The sequence below is a fragment of the Strigops habroptila genome, chromosome 3 (assembly GCF_004027225.2).
Source record: "Strigops habroptila isolate Jane chromosome 3, bStrHab1.2.pri, whole genome shotgun sequence".
Taxonomy (NCBI): Eukaryota; Metazoa; Chordata; class Aves; order Psittaciformes; family Psittacidae; genus Strigops; species Strigops habroptila.
Window position 1 is genome coordinate 51,564,184 of NC_044279.2, and position 13,689 is coordinate 51,577,872.

Sequence of the window (13,689 nt, forward strand, 5' to 3'; positions counted from 1 at the left end):
CACAAAAAATCCCAAGAGGACACACTATCCTCTCACAGAAGGACATAAGTGCCTCTCACAGGAACTTTTGCAATGGCTTTTGAGGTATACGTATGCACATTTCCATGGTACTCTAATGGAAGGGAACAAAAGAAAAACAAAATAAACAAACAATAAACCAACCAAAACCCCCAAATATTTGTTTTAATACCAGAGTGAGAAATATTGATGGATAATTTCAACAATAAATAGACATGTCATTTTAAAAAGAAAACGTAACCCTACTTTCTTTCCAAGATATTCTTTAAATTGAAGCATGTCAGATGTTATAACCAGTAAAACATCTGTAGCCTAGCTTGCCTCTCAGTGAAGACAGCTTTGTCACTCTACTCAGTTTAAGATATGACCCTTATACACTTTGGCTAAAAAATGCTGTCATTTACACAGTGTATATACACTGATGCAAGTCTCTGGATTTACACAGGTGTGACAGAAGAATTTGGCAGAGTTTTGCTAATTTCAAGCAATAAAAGCAAATCAGATCAGCTTCATTAGTTGGTTTCAGTTATATCAATCCATCAGTCCATGTTTGGTGCTGGTGGCATTGCTCCACAGCTTGTTAATGAAACTAAGAATTCTGCGTACCGTGTCCAACAAGAGATTGTAACTGAACCTACGACTGCTACAATTAAAATCCTCACATTTTCTTAAAAAAAAAAAATATTATTGTTCGGTACTCTTTTCACTTTTGTATTAATTTTTGAAAGAAACCTTAGCACAGTCTCTTTTTATAACCTGTTCTTCCTATCATCCTTTACCTGCATACACAGTGTCACATCAGTACAGCATTTTCACACAACAAATGGAAGTATATTTTTTTGTATCAGAAAATTTGTTTGTAAAGATGCAGAACATTGTCAGGACAACTGGAAAGCAGGTGTATCTTGGGACCTTTTTTAACATCACTGTCCACTTATTACTTCTCCCTTTGTAGTCCTCCCAAGCTTGCCTGCTGTACCTGAAGTAATAAAAATGTGTGAATATGAGTAATTTCAGGTTTGTTTCAGATCTTAGATCTACTGGCCATGCTAACCCCTATGGCTCCATGAAAGACTGCCAGCCAGATGTGCAATTCAGGAACAAACATGCAGTTTTAAGTGTTTTACAGGTAATTTTCAGCTGTTTGTACAGCTTCGAATTATTTAGGTGGCTCAAAATGAAACAAGAGAAATAAAAGGGACAGCTTATTTGAAGTGGGTCATGATCATGTCAAGTTTCCTTTGCTTAAATGGAGTGACACAAATATCAGCCCAACAGGCTTACTGCTAAACTTACTCCATAATGAAGGAGGAATCAGGCCCAGAGCAACCTAATATCAGCTTTTGATACGTTTGCAAAAAATTTTATCAGTAGTTGATGTTTCCAGTAAATCAGAATGTATTTTGGAAACTGAGAGGGGAGGTGGCAATCTGAATAAACATATCTGAAAAAAAAGAGATCGGTCAGGTCTGGAGGGTCATTCCCTTCAGTAAAAGTAAACTGCAGTGGATTGCTCTTCCTGGATCTAACAGTAGGGGCGTGGGAAGCTTTCAGATGTCACAGAGTTGTCGATAACATTTGAACATATGATTAGCTTTCGTGAGCTGTCTTTAGAAACCTTACATTTTTCCCCCCCGCACCTTAGCCAGAGATCCTTCCCTTGAGGTTTCGGGACACTTAAAATGTTGCTTTGACAAAAATCAAGGATGTGGAGAAGTTTTTCCTGTGTGATGTCACTTTGCAGCCCTTTATAAGACTCTGCAGAAAAGAACTTATCTGAGGATTCACTCTCCAGACACAGGCAACCAAGAGCAAGCAAGAAGCACAAAGTCACATCAAGTTGCAGATACTGGCCAACTGCAAGGAAAGGTGAGCCATGCCACAGAGCAATGCCTACAACTGCCTGGGGTACTTGTTGCTAGTACTCTGTAGTCTGAAGGCTACTCTCGCCTTTCCCAACTCCTCTCCGCTGCTGAATCCCAGCTGGGGGAATGGAGATCGCCTGGTGCACCTCTACACAGATACAGAGAGGAACAGCTTCCATCTCCAAATCAACGCTGATGGCTATGTTGATGGTGTTCCTCACCAAACCATTTACAGTAAGTAGCTTACTATGGACCCTCAGTCTTCAGGGGAGTAGGGGAGGGAGAACAAGACTTTTGCTACCTCACTACCTATAGAAAATCCCCTTCTCTTGTTAAGCAGGCAGACACAGGAGTATAACTATGGGAGGGAAAAATTATATAAACCTCCTTCTGCTTAACAAATACACAAAATTGCTCCAAAGAAATCTGGTGGATGGAGAACTTCATTCCTTGCCTGAGAGGCGTGAAGTCCTACGGTTCCTGTACATCTCTGCAAGCAAAAACTACCTGAACTATCCTTCACTTCATGATTTTACCCACAGATTCTCATGGAAGTTCCTATTAGAGGCTGGTGGTGACATCCCCCAAATAGCTACTTCCCACTGCAGTCATAGTATTACAAAAGGAACTGCACTGAGGGAACTCACCACAGCAGTGGTGGAAAACTGATAGCATCCATAAAATCTTTGGTTTCAGGTAGAGAGCTGATAACTACTAAAACTAACTCTAATGTGCTTAGAACATGGGTATGCAAAGGTCTATTAAAAAGGGGAAAACTACGAAAGGCCAGACCGTCATAAAAGAAATGCCTTTAGGGTTCATGAGAATTAAATTTTCCCTCTTGTAATTAAAAGATTCTTAAATTGTCTCGTCATAGTTTATTTTCATGGAAAACTAAGGTTTTCTTCTTCCTTTACTGAATACCTGGCACAAACATGATGGTTGATAGAAAAATTAGGGTGTTTTTTTAAGACTTATGGTTCTTTCATAGCATTTCAGAAGTACTTCTCTTTTAGCGGCACTCAAATCACAAGTAGCTAGGAATCGTAAAGTCATGTTTACTATTATCGCTGCATAAAGTCTTCTTCATTCACCTAATTGAAAATGTAAGCATATGTAATGATGTTTTTACAGAAGAATATAAGGAGCAAAAGATGTTTTTAAAAGTTATTTAATCAAGGAGAAAAAATATTATGTTCTGCTATTTTTTGGTTTTGTTGTTTTGGGGGTTTTTTAGGAATCACTAATGAAACACTTGCAGGAATGCTTGCACTGTCTTGTTGCTATTCTTCCTGCATCTTTTAAGGTGTTATAAAACTCATTTTAGGTTTATTGGTCAAGAAAAAGAGTGATGTTTTAGAGAACAGAAAGCAAACCCTCATGTTTTTCCCATATCTGCCATGAAGCAAATACACCAGTATTGGGAAGAGTGGAGCAGGAAGGGGGAAAAATCCGACAATGAAAGGGGTCATGAAAGGGAGGGTCACTGAATCTCTGCAGGTCACCACAGTATCACTGAGATAAATGAGAATTGAAAAGTTCTGCACAAGAACTGCAACAACCCCCTGCAGCTGCACAGGCTGGATGTGTACAGCCCTCCTGGGTAGGACCTGAGGGTTACAGCAGGCACTGAGTCAAACCAGAAGTCAACAGCACACTCAGTTTGAGAGGAAGGCAAACCACCTACTGTGGTCAGCAGATCAAGGAAAATTGTTACTCCCATGTTACTCAGAACCGGTGAAACGGCTCTTGGAGCACTACAGCAGCCCCTGTTCAAGGTGGATGTGGAGAAACTGGAGCTGGTCTGGCAGAAGGTTTTCAGGATGGTCAGGGGCCTTGAGCATGATCTATCAGGAAAGGTTGAGGGAGATGGGCTTGTTTAGTATAGCAAAAAGGAGGCTAAGGATGATCTAATACCACAGGACAGTCACAAAGATGAGGGAGACAAACTCCTCTTAGTAGTGGCCAATGACAGAACTAAAGGCAATGTCCCCATACTGTGGTTTGGGACTTCAGAGGGGATGCCAATGAAATAAAAAGTTGTCTTTGGGAGTTAGTACAGCACTGGAACAGGGCACCCAGAGGGGTGGTGGTATCTCCATCCTGGGAGCATTCAAAACTCAGACAAAGCCAACAGCTAACCCGATCTAGGGTGGTCAAATAGTCCCCCAGAGGACACTTCCAGCCAGAGCATCTGTAAAGCAATGGTGTACTGTCAAACTGGGTCCTGGATTTGATGCCTTTGTTTTCCTAAACAGGTGCCCTAATGATCAAGTCCGAGGGCGCTGGCTCAGTGATAATCACAGGTGTCAAGAGTGGACGCTACCTGTGTATGGACACGAAAGGAAACATTTTTGGTTCGGTGAGTGACCTTTACTAAGACTTGAGCCTGAAAGGCAGGTGAAGTCTGCTACCGTGGTGCATATTTCTTCAGCTAGGACAGATGTGTATAGATACAGTAGGAGGATGCAGATTTAAGTGAGCTGAGGATCTGCCACTTAGGTTAAACTTTCCCCTCTTCTTTGATTGTATTGAGTTGTAGAGCTGACAAAAATCATCTGAGTTCCTGCTTGCGTAAGTCAGGGCAGAACGAGATCCAGTGATGGATCAGCCTGAATTCCTGCTGCAGCAAAGAGCCATGGGTTGGGAGCAGTTCAAACAATGCAGCTCTCTGAAAGAAAACAGTGTTATCATTATAACACCTTTGCTGAAAACATGGGCATGCATCTCAGATCTACATCTGACTAAGCCCGAGTTACAGAGCTGGCAGATCAGAAAAACACTTGCTGCAAGATCTCATCCTTTTTTCCGTCTTTAGTTGGCACTTGTCATTCACCAAATCCCCCTGCTCACTTGTCATTCACCAAGTACCTCTGCTCACAGGTGTCTTTTTTTCCCCCTAAGCATTACTTCAGCCAAGAGGACTGTGTGTTCAACCACAGGACGCTGGAAAATGGATACGATGTGTACCAATCTCCCAAACACAACTTCCTGGTTAGCTTAGGCAGAGTTAAACAAGCTTTCTTCCCTGGTGTGAATCCACCATCGTACTCCCAGTTTTTGTCCAGGAGAAATGAAATCCCTTTGTTTCGATTCAACACACCTGAACCCCACAGAAACACTAGAAGTGCAGATATCGACCCAATGGATCCACATCAGATCCTAGTCCCGCAGAGAAAGATCTCTCTTTTTGGATCTCAGTTGCAGCAGCAAGCAGACTTTTCCCACATGCCCAGAGAACCCATGAGAATCAACCAGAACGACGTGGTCAACCCAGATGACCCACATGCTATGATGGATGCCAGGAGGTACGCCAGTCCTCGCTTTTATATTACAAGATAACTGTAGCCCCGCTACTTGCAAACTGAAGACACGGGCAAATGTAATAGGCAAAAGGAACTGTCTAGCACACTCAGTTTGAATGCTAAAATGGCTACTAGAAACCCAAAAAATATTGGTAAGAAATCTTTAATTTCAAATTTTGTACCTATAGGTGACAGTTTATGGAAAAAAAACAAGTTGGACATTTTCCAGATGGGGATGTGTTTTACTAGAGAGAAGATAAATTTTTGAAAAGGAGAATGCAAACCAAACATTTTAGGATCTGAATCACCAAAAGTGTGCACCAGTGAAAACAAGAATTCACCTGAACGAAACAAGAAACAAGATGTTACGTTTCTGATGTAACTGGGAAGAGCCCTGGAGCATGAGATGCCCACAAAGGCAGGGAATCCTCTCACTAGTACCATTCCTGGCTGTGCAAGCACAGCAGACAAAATGACTGATAGTGTGTTACAGTATTACATAAAAACTACTACTTATGTTTTTAGCTGCTAAGTTGGCCCTTCAGTCTCTTTTCATGCCTGTATGAGTCAAAAAGTGACCACTCTGCTGTCATAGGAGCAGCACACATGGAAAACTGGAATAACTGACAGAAGAACAGGACAGGATCAAATGGTCTTGTGTAGAAAGAGTAATTTCTGACACTGAATCCAAGCTGAAGTTTGAGAAAAAAAGAAGAGAGTCTTACTGTCTCTCTAGTGCTTCTCTACCACACTTCTATATTGACTGAGTTCTAGCATCACAATATGGAAATATAATGTAGAAACATTAATGAGTTTTGCATATTTTCAACCCAGAGAGAAGTTCTGGGATCACTACTAAGCCTAACTGATGCAAGTTCTTAGGAGCACAGGACAAGCCAAACGATTAGGATTAGACCAAGAATTCTGACTCATATTTTGGTGCTTTCCACCCTCTAAACTCATCACAGTTTTGATTAGTCTCAAAAGGAAAGGAGTGATTCTAATGGATTCAGGAGAATTGCAGGGCAGGCAGATAGTTGTGTACTCTCTTGCTTATTCAAATTACAGCAAGACTTTTTACCTTGCTGTCTATACATTGGAGAGGTACGATTTCATGTATATGTTCTAGCTTAATAATTCTACTTGATTCTTATACCATTCTTCTTGGCTTTTGCTCCTTGAGAACTCTGGACTGCAACTACATGAGCTAGTTTTCATTTTGCTTAAACTGGTAGAAGTAAGTTCCACAGAGCTCTCCAGGACTCCAAGTCAAAAGACTTACAGCAATTTGCATTGTGAAAAGTTCTGTCCTGATCCATATCAAACTGATGAGAAATGTTGGTGGCGTTAAATCTCTACACCATCTCTATAGTCTATATATTCTCTATATATTCTATACATTAGAACAGAGTAAGAATGGTTGCTCACTCTATCACGAGCCAGAGGATTTAGTCCCTAAGCTAAGAGTGAATTCACAGTGGATTTTGCATCAAAAGCCATATTTGTAACTATAGAGAACTGTATAGAAATGTTGAAAGAATTAATTCTTCAAAGGAGATGCTGGCAGTCACCAGCTAGTAAGAAAGCCTTACTTATTTATATTGCAATATTTATTTATTTATTTGAGTGGGTCTTAAGTCCCACAGAATATTTATGAATATTTATAACAATGTACTATAGAGATTATTTCCTTTTATAAATGTACCAATAAACTTATCCTTCTCTCCAAATGGTGGATTCTTCATCTTCTATTCAAGCTCCCTGTTCCAGAAAGGCTTGAGTGAACAAATGGTACTAGCACTGTCTGAGATTTTTTGTCCCACTATCCCCTGTGATTTTCAGCCTCATAGGATGCATCTTCTGAGGTGTTTCATGCACCACAACTATGAAAGATCTGTGAAAGAGGATGAGAAAAAGTCTTAGTAGGTCTAGGCTGATCATGAAGGGATTGTCATCTCTATGGAGAAACAATTTCTGCAACCCAGAAGCAATGGGAAACCACTGACCTAGCAGTTCAGTCCACTAGGAAATATTTGTGATCCTGGCTCCAAGATCTTAGGATAAAAGATACTTGGTAAATTACCATAACACTCACACAAAACATTGTAACTCCATTCCTAGGGCTATGCTAAGGCTCTGTTTTGCAGCAAAACAACCACAAAGCGCATTTCTCACAACTGAGAACTAAGTGCCAGGTAGACATCACCCATCAGTGTTTCAACCCTGCTTCTTTTGCCAAGGTGGGGGTTGGGAATTACATAGCTTGATGCCTTGATATAACCTTCTACCTTCCCTCCCAAGACACTCACATTGCCTTTGGTCAGTGCTCTCTCCTTCCAGAGCTGCTGAAGGTGCAAGGACAATGGTCAGAGGAGACTGAGCTGGCCATTTCAAGAGCTCCCATCTATTCGTTCTATTGCTAGATTTTATCTCACTGCAGACTGTGTAATTTTACAAAGTGCTCTTCAGTAACAATCCTGCAATGCAGTTTGAGAACAGTCACAGACAGTGGTGGTGCCTAAAGCCCAGAAAAACATAACATAACAGCATAACATGGGCTCACGCAAACACTGTTTCTGCTCTCCTGCCGGCTGTGCAGGCCTTTGCTAGGCTCTTTTCATCAACCACCATCCTGTCTTCCCCTACCCTTGTCTTCAGCCCTTAGCTTGATTTAACAGGGATTCACCCTCTTTTTACATTATTATCCGATTCTGCGGTTTTTAGAAAATCAGACGTTCAAAGAAAGTCCATGGCTAGAAGTCAAAGAGGTTCATATAGAGGATTTATGCTGGAGCTGAAAGACAAACATTTCTGCACCCTTTTCAGCCAAGCCCCTGTGCTTTTCACAAGGATGAATGAAGTCTTATTTTTGAGTCATGTATGCTTGTGAAAGAAGTATGAAAAAAGAGTAAGGTGCCAGTCACATACAGGTCTCAAACACTACCTGGAGATGAAGATTATGAGGTATATTTGGCTACTCAAAGAAATAAGAGACCCATTCAGTTTTATTACCTGGAGTTGTTCTAACAGAGGAAGACAGGACGTGAAGGGCTGCACCTGGCCCAGACTCCTGACAGTGACCAGAACCAGGCATCTGAAAGGATAGTCCCAATAATGATAACGTAGCACCTGGTTTCTTCCAAGCCTTGTGACACTGTTTCAGATCCTAGAGCATGATGATTCACACATCTTAGAGCATCTTTGCATTTCCTTTTAACCTTTATTCCTTTAATTCTGTAAATCTTCACTAACCTACCACACACCCCAGTCTATTTTGTGTTCTGTTAAGTGGCTGATCTGGATAATATCTAACAGAAATTGAGTATTCTGCTTAGTAACTTAGTTGAGGGCTATGTGGTTTTGCTGAACGACACGGTGGACAGCAGCTTTAATTAGACCACAAACCCATTCCAGAACCCTGAGCAAATCATCATACCCAACAATTCTTCACTGTACTCGAACAACATCTGATGCATAAGCCAGGAGTCTATTTGCTGAGGCTAAGGCACAACTCTAGATGCAGCCTAGATGTTTTCAGAAGGGAGAAGGACCAATTTTAAGACTCAAGAAGTAGTAAGATTGGCAAGTTAGCTAAATTTAACTTCAATTTCTATGATTTCTTGGGTGTTCTACTGAGCTTGAAATCCTTCTGTAAAGTAGGTCTCCCCTTCCTCTACCCTAAATGAGATTCATCTGCCCAAGAGTGAACTTCATTCCTGTCTGTTAGCTTTCAGGGTAAGCAACCTGCTTAGGAAGGCACAATGTTTAAAACTAGCAACTTCCTAAGTGCAATATTGCCTACTTGCTCCCCCAGAACTAACCATGCATTAAGCACCAACTCTCGGATATGTTGGTAACAGGAAGTCTTTTACAAAATGCTCTTGGTGTTTACCTGAATAACTCAGGGGGTTTGATTTATTTAACCCAGGTCATTGTTTCTCATTTTCAAGCTAGAACTACATTTCCCAGCTCCTCCTTGAAAGCGGCAAGAATTACACGTAGTGTTGCAGGTGAGATCTCATCACTGCTTGCACAATGGCAATGATTGCACAATGATTCCTTACCTTGACGAAAGACACCTTTCAGGATCAGGCTTGTCTTTCTAAATGCAACACCACCAACTTCCCACAGTAAGTCAGAGGTTAATATTACCCCAGGTGTTTCTCCTCCTTCATAGTTATCAACAATTACCTTCCAGCTTGTAGAGGATATTCTTGTCATGGGTCTCAAAGTGCCTGAGCTTGTAGTCTGTAGTGAGTGGTTTCATGCCATGTCTTTAATTTCACGCCTCCATCATTTCTTCCTCTGCATGATATTCTGACCAACCTAGTTATTGGTGATGATTCCTCATTAATATTTCCACATTCCTATATTCTTATTCAAAGTAATTAAAAAAAAAAAAATCCCCCATGAGGAACTTAAATACTAAATTTACTCTAGCTCGGTGCTTGACCTTGGACATTACTACTTACTCATATGCCCATAAATTGCCTGCATTCCTACTTCACCTTTTTTTTTCTAGTAACATTTATCTTTTCCAGTTGAGCTGATGGTTTCCATCGTGGCATGCTGTCAAGTGTTCAATTAAAATTCACCTAGATCATTTTCCATCATTTTCCCCCTTGCTAAACATCAGTTCTTTCACTAAAGAACTATCAATTTAGTCTAGTGTGAACTACTTATGCGAAAAATTCATTGAATTATAGTCAAGGTTTCATTTACCTCTCGTCTGTAATTACATTCTCCTTCAGAATTTGCTCTAACGCCTTGAATGTTATTAAGGTCAAACTAACAGTTCTGTAAAATTACTTTGTCCTTTGTTCTCAAATAAAAAATATTTTATTTCCTATTCTCTAGTCACACAGTTCCACACCCAACTTGACAGATCTATTTAAAATAGTTGCTTACGGACGTGTAATTTTAGATGTGCTTTCCAAATTCTGGGATAAAGATTAGTCATTTTCCCTGACAGGAGCATATTAAATTCTTTAATTTTTGGCTTTAAATGTGGTATTTTCCCTTTCCTCATTCCCATCATCCATCTTCTTTCACCCTTGTGTTCAATACTGCTGTAAATGAAGTAATTCATTTTGGGGATATAATTTAAGATTATCCAACCTCTATTCCATCTACACACAGCAACATTTCTGATACTCCTTTCGTTGTTCTCTATTTTGATACACACATATCTCAAGATGGTTTTGCTACTTGCTTTAATTTATTTTGCAAATTCTCATAATTTCGTATCTAGCTTTCTTTCTACTCCTTATAGCTTCTCTTCCCAGAATCAGTAACTCATTTGGAGATGATTCTTGATCTGATCAGACCTAGAGACCCTCCCTGTCATTTTTGCCTGTTTGTGATGTAACTGGGTAATTTTTACACCTCTAATTTAAACAAGCAAAGCTTTCCCCCTTTCTTCCATATTAAATCCATTTAAGGCTCTTAAGTATAGTTGACCTTATTAATTTTGTGACTTTTAAGTACAGCTGACCTTATTAAACTAATTTTGTGATTTTTAAGTATAGCTGACCGTATTAAACTAATTTTGTGATTCTCGCCCTTCTGAAATAAAACCTTTCTTAATTCACTTTTCAATTGCTAGGTCTTCCAAAAATACATTAATGACTTACCACAGTCAAGTCTAGTGCATCACCACTCCTTCACCTATGGCTTGATCAACCAACTGGGCATTAAGGAGGAGAGAAAAGATCACATCCAACTATGCTCCAAAAGGGGTTCTGCCCAGTAATTGCCTAGTCCTGATTTGTGTTTTTATCCCGATATCCTCCTGTGCCTGTATTCTCAGGGCCTCTGCTATTGTTTCGATTGTGCTCTCAGCAGCCCCACTGTCAGCTTCTGGTGTTCAGGTAGGACATTTGTAGACTTATCCAGGGCTCCCTGCCTGCCAGGAAACCTCAGGGATGTTTGCAAGTGACATGAGAGCCATCTCAGCACAGGAAACCTGCCCAAACAGCAGGTTGGATTTACCACGCACAACCAGATCATCCACACAGCGGGTTTGCAACAGCTGTGGATGTCAGGAAAACAGCTCACATACTGTGCAGTTGATTTGTGCTCATGCAGCTGCCATTTGCCTGGGATTACTACATATCCAAAAACCTCAGGCTCATGGCCAAAGCCCTCAAAAGAGGGACACATCTGGGGAAAATCGGACATATTTTAGGTCCAGGCGTGTGGGCTGTGGATCTGAGGCAGTCTCATGAAATACCAAAAGCTTGGATAGAGAATACATGCGATCTAAATTCTGAACATAAGAAAAAACAACCGAACTTCCTCCTATTGCAAAGACAGGGCTATGTCTGGAAAACAGAAACACAAGAGAGAACTGTGAGAACAGAGAAAATATCTTGAAAAAGGGCTGATAGTTTAGGGGAAGGAAACTGTGATACTACCAGAGCACTCTGCCAAAGGGCATGCCTGGTGACTGCTAGACATTTAGCAGACTTGCCAGGAGATGATGGTGGTGGAGCCAAAACTAAGGAACAAGTGTGCTACCACGCAGGGAACTTTGAATTCCTCTTTGTTTCTCCTGTCACCTTTTCCAAATCAAGCCCAGCCTGGAAAAGCACTGCTTAAACATGAATGATGACTTTATCAAAGGAGGTCACAACTTCCCCACCTTTTGAAGCATCACTTTTTTGTGAGCAGAATACCACTGGACTCTTCAGCAAAAGAAAAGATTAGCTGAGAAAGGAGAAGACGGAGTTTCCTCTTGATCTCGGTGTTCTTCACAGTCGCCTTTTCTTCTCCTATTGTTCCACCTGAAAAAGCCTGCCAAGACAGCTTTTATTTTAACCTTGACCAGTTTAAAGGACTGGCGATTGGTTACCTCACATCTGACTACAGGCCATGATGCGGACAAGCTGAGATGTTTCTAACATTTACTTCAACACTATTTGCCTAAAAAGGCATTCAAAAGGAATGTACCTTCTTCTTATCACTTGAAATTCTTATCATCCTAGTAATATACTTAACAGCTCGATCTGCTTGCACAGCCCCTCTTGCATCTTGGCAGCTACTGCTGAAAATCCACCCTGTAGTTAAGGCCTTGTCTCCTGCTGCTAATTAGAGACTGGCATTTCACAAGGACAAAACATTCATTGCCCACTACTGAGTAATCCCTCAAATATTTATGTTCTGTTACTATTCCTAACAGAACCATCTATAACTGCAGCTCTCCTTTCCCATGATCCCAATAAACTGTACGGAATTACTGTACAAATGTGCAAGAGTCACTTTATTAAAAGAGCAAGAAGATAGATTTCATCTCAGTGTCGATTTAAAGACTTTAAAAGGCCTAAAGAAAAAAGGCTTTACAGTTAACTTCAGAAGCTTCCAAAATTACTGATTTACTTTTTAATGCATAGAGAAGCTTATATCTGATATGATGAAGGCAAAATAAAACACATAATTGTATTAGGGGAGGCTGTAAGATTACCTAGGCCAGTACCCTGTCTCCAACAATGTCAAGTGCAGATACATATGGAAAGATTGCAATAAAGCAACTGCAGAGCACTCTTGACTGCTTATACTCCCCCAGCTCCTAGCATATGTGTTTGCACCAATTTAGTGCGTTTTATAAAGTGTTGATTTGGACATTCTAGCTCTTAAGCTTTTAATTGAAAAATGTTACTTCATTAACATAGGAGCTGTTTAGAAAACTGGAACAGTTTCACCCTTTGATATTTTTCATGGTCAGGCACTATTGTACCATCTGCCTGCCCTAAGGAAGAGTTAACCCAAGATAAAAGAATTTGTTAACAATAATAAAGAAAACAATCATAAAGACAAGGTTTCTTAGGATGGGTCTAAATTTTAACCACCTACACATACATTAAAGAAGGTAAATCGTATTACAGAGGAAGAGTCAAAAATCCATATGGGAAGATTGTCACCTAAGTGGCAAAGCATTTAACAAGTAAGTAGATGTTCCCCTAGGATATTCACCTCATCAGCAAGAACAAAGTGTTAATTAACCTGCTTGAGGGTAGTCAAGAAAGCAAAAGAAGCCTCTTAAACTCAGGGAAGCACACAAATCACTAGGTGTGTTCTGAAATATTTGACAAAAGTTACTGACTTACGGGAGGATTAGGTGCCCACTCATTTTCTAGCTGATGAAGGATGCACATTTGCAACTTGGTTACTCTGGCTCCAAGAAGTATTAATGGAATGACCGACAAAATTCAGGACATGACAATTACAGAGAAGTTCAAGCTATTTAAAGCACCAGCAGGATGGGCTCCTGCTATGTAACTAGCCTTCCTGAAATAAACAGGCACTACCAGGGTCAAGCAAATTAAGAATGAGCTCCCGCCTCACCCTCTGCCATTAACTCTGTTAGTAGTCACCAATAAAACTTTTCTGCCTTCTTTGGCTGCGATCAATTTAGTATTTAGGAGCCCTCTAGGAAGAGGCATTTCGCAAGAAGCTTGAGGAGTCTGTGCAGAAGTCCACATTCGCATTTTTCCTTTGTGCAT

At 40.5% G+C, this 13,689-nt stretch overlaps 1 protein-coding gene across 1 annotated transcript; it reads left to right on the forward strand.

The window, feature by feature from the left end:
* Positions 1-1,894: 1,894 nt before the first annotated feature.
* Positions 1,895-5,225, forward strand: FGF23 (fibroblast growth factor 23). The gene is made up of 3 exons (XM_030478937.1): positions 1,895-2,117; positions 4,142-4,245; positions 4,788-5,225. The coding sequence occupies exons 1-3, from the start codon at positions 1,895-1,897 to the stop codon at positions 5,223-5,225; spliced, it is 765 nt and encodes a 254-aa protein (XP_030334797.1).
* The last annotated feature ends 8,464 nt before the right edge of the window (positions 5,226-13,689 follow it).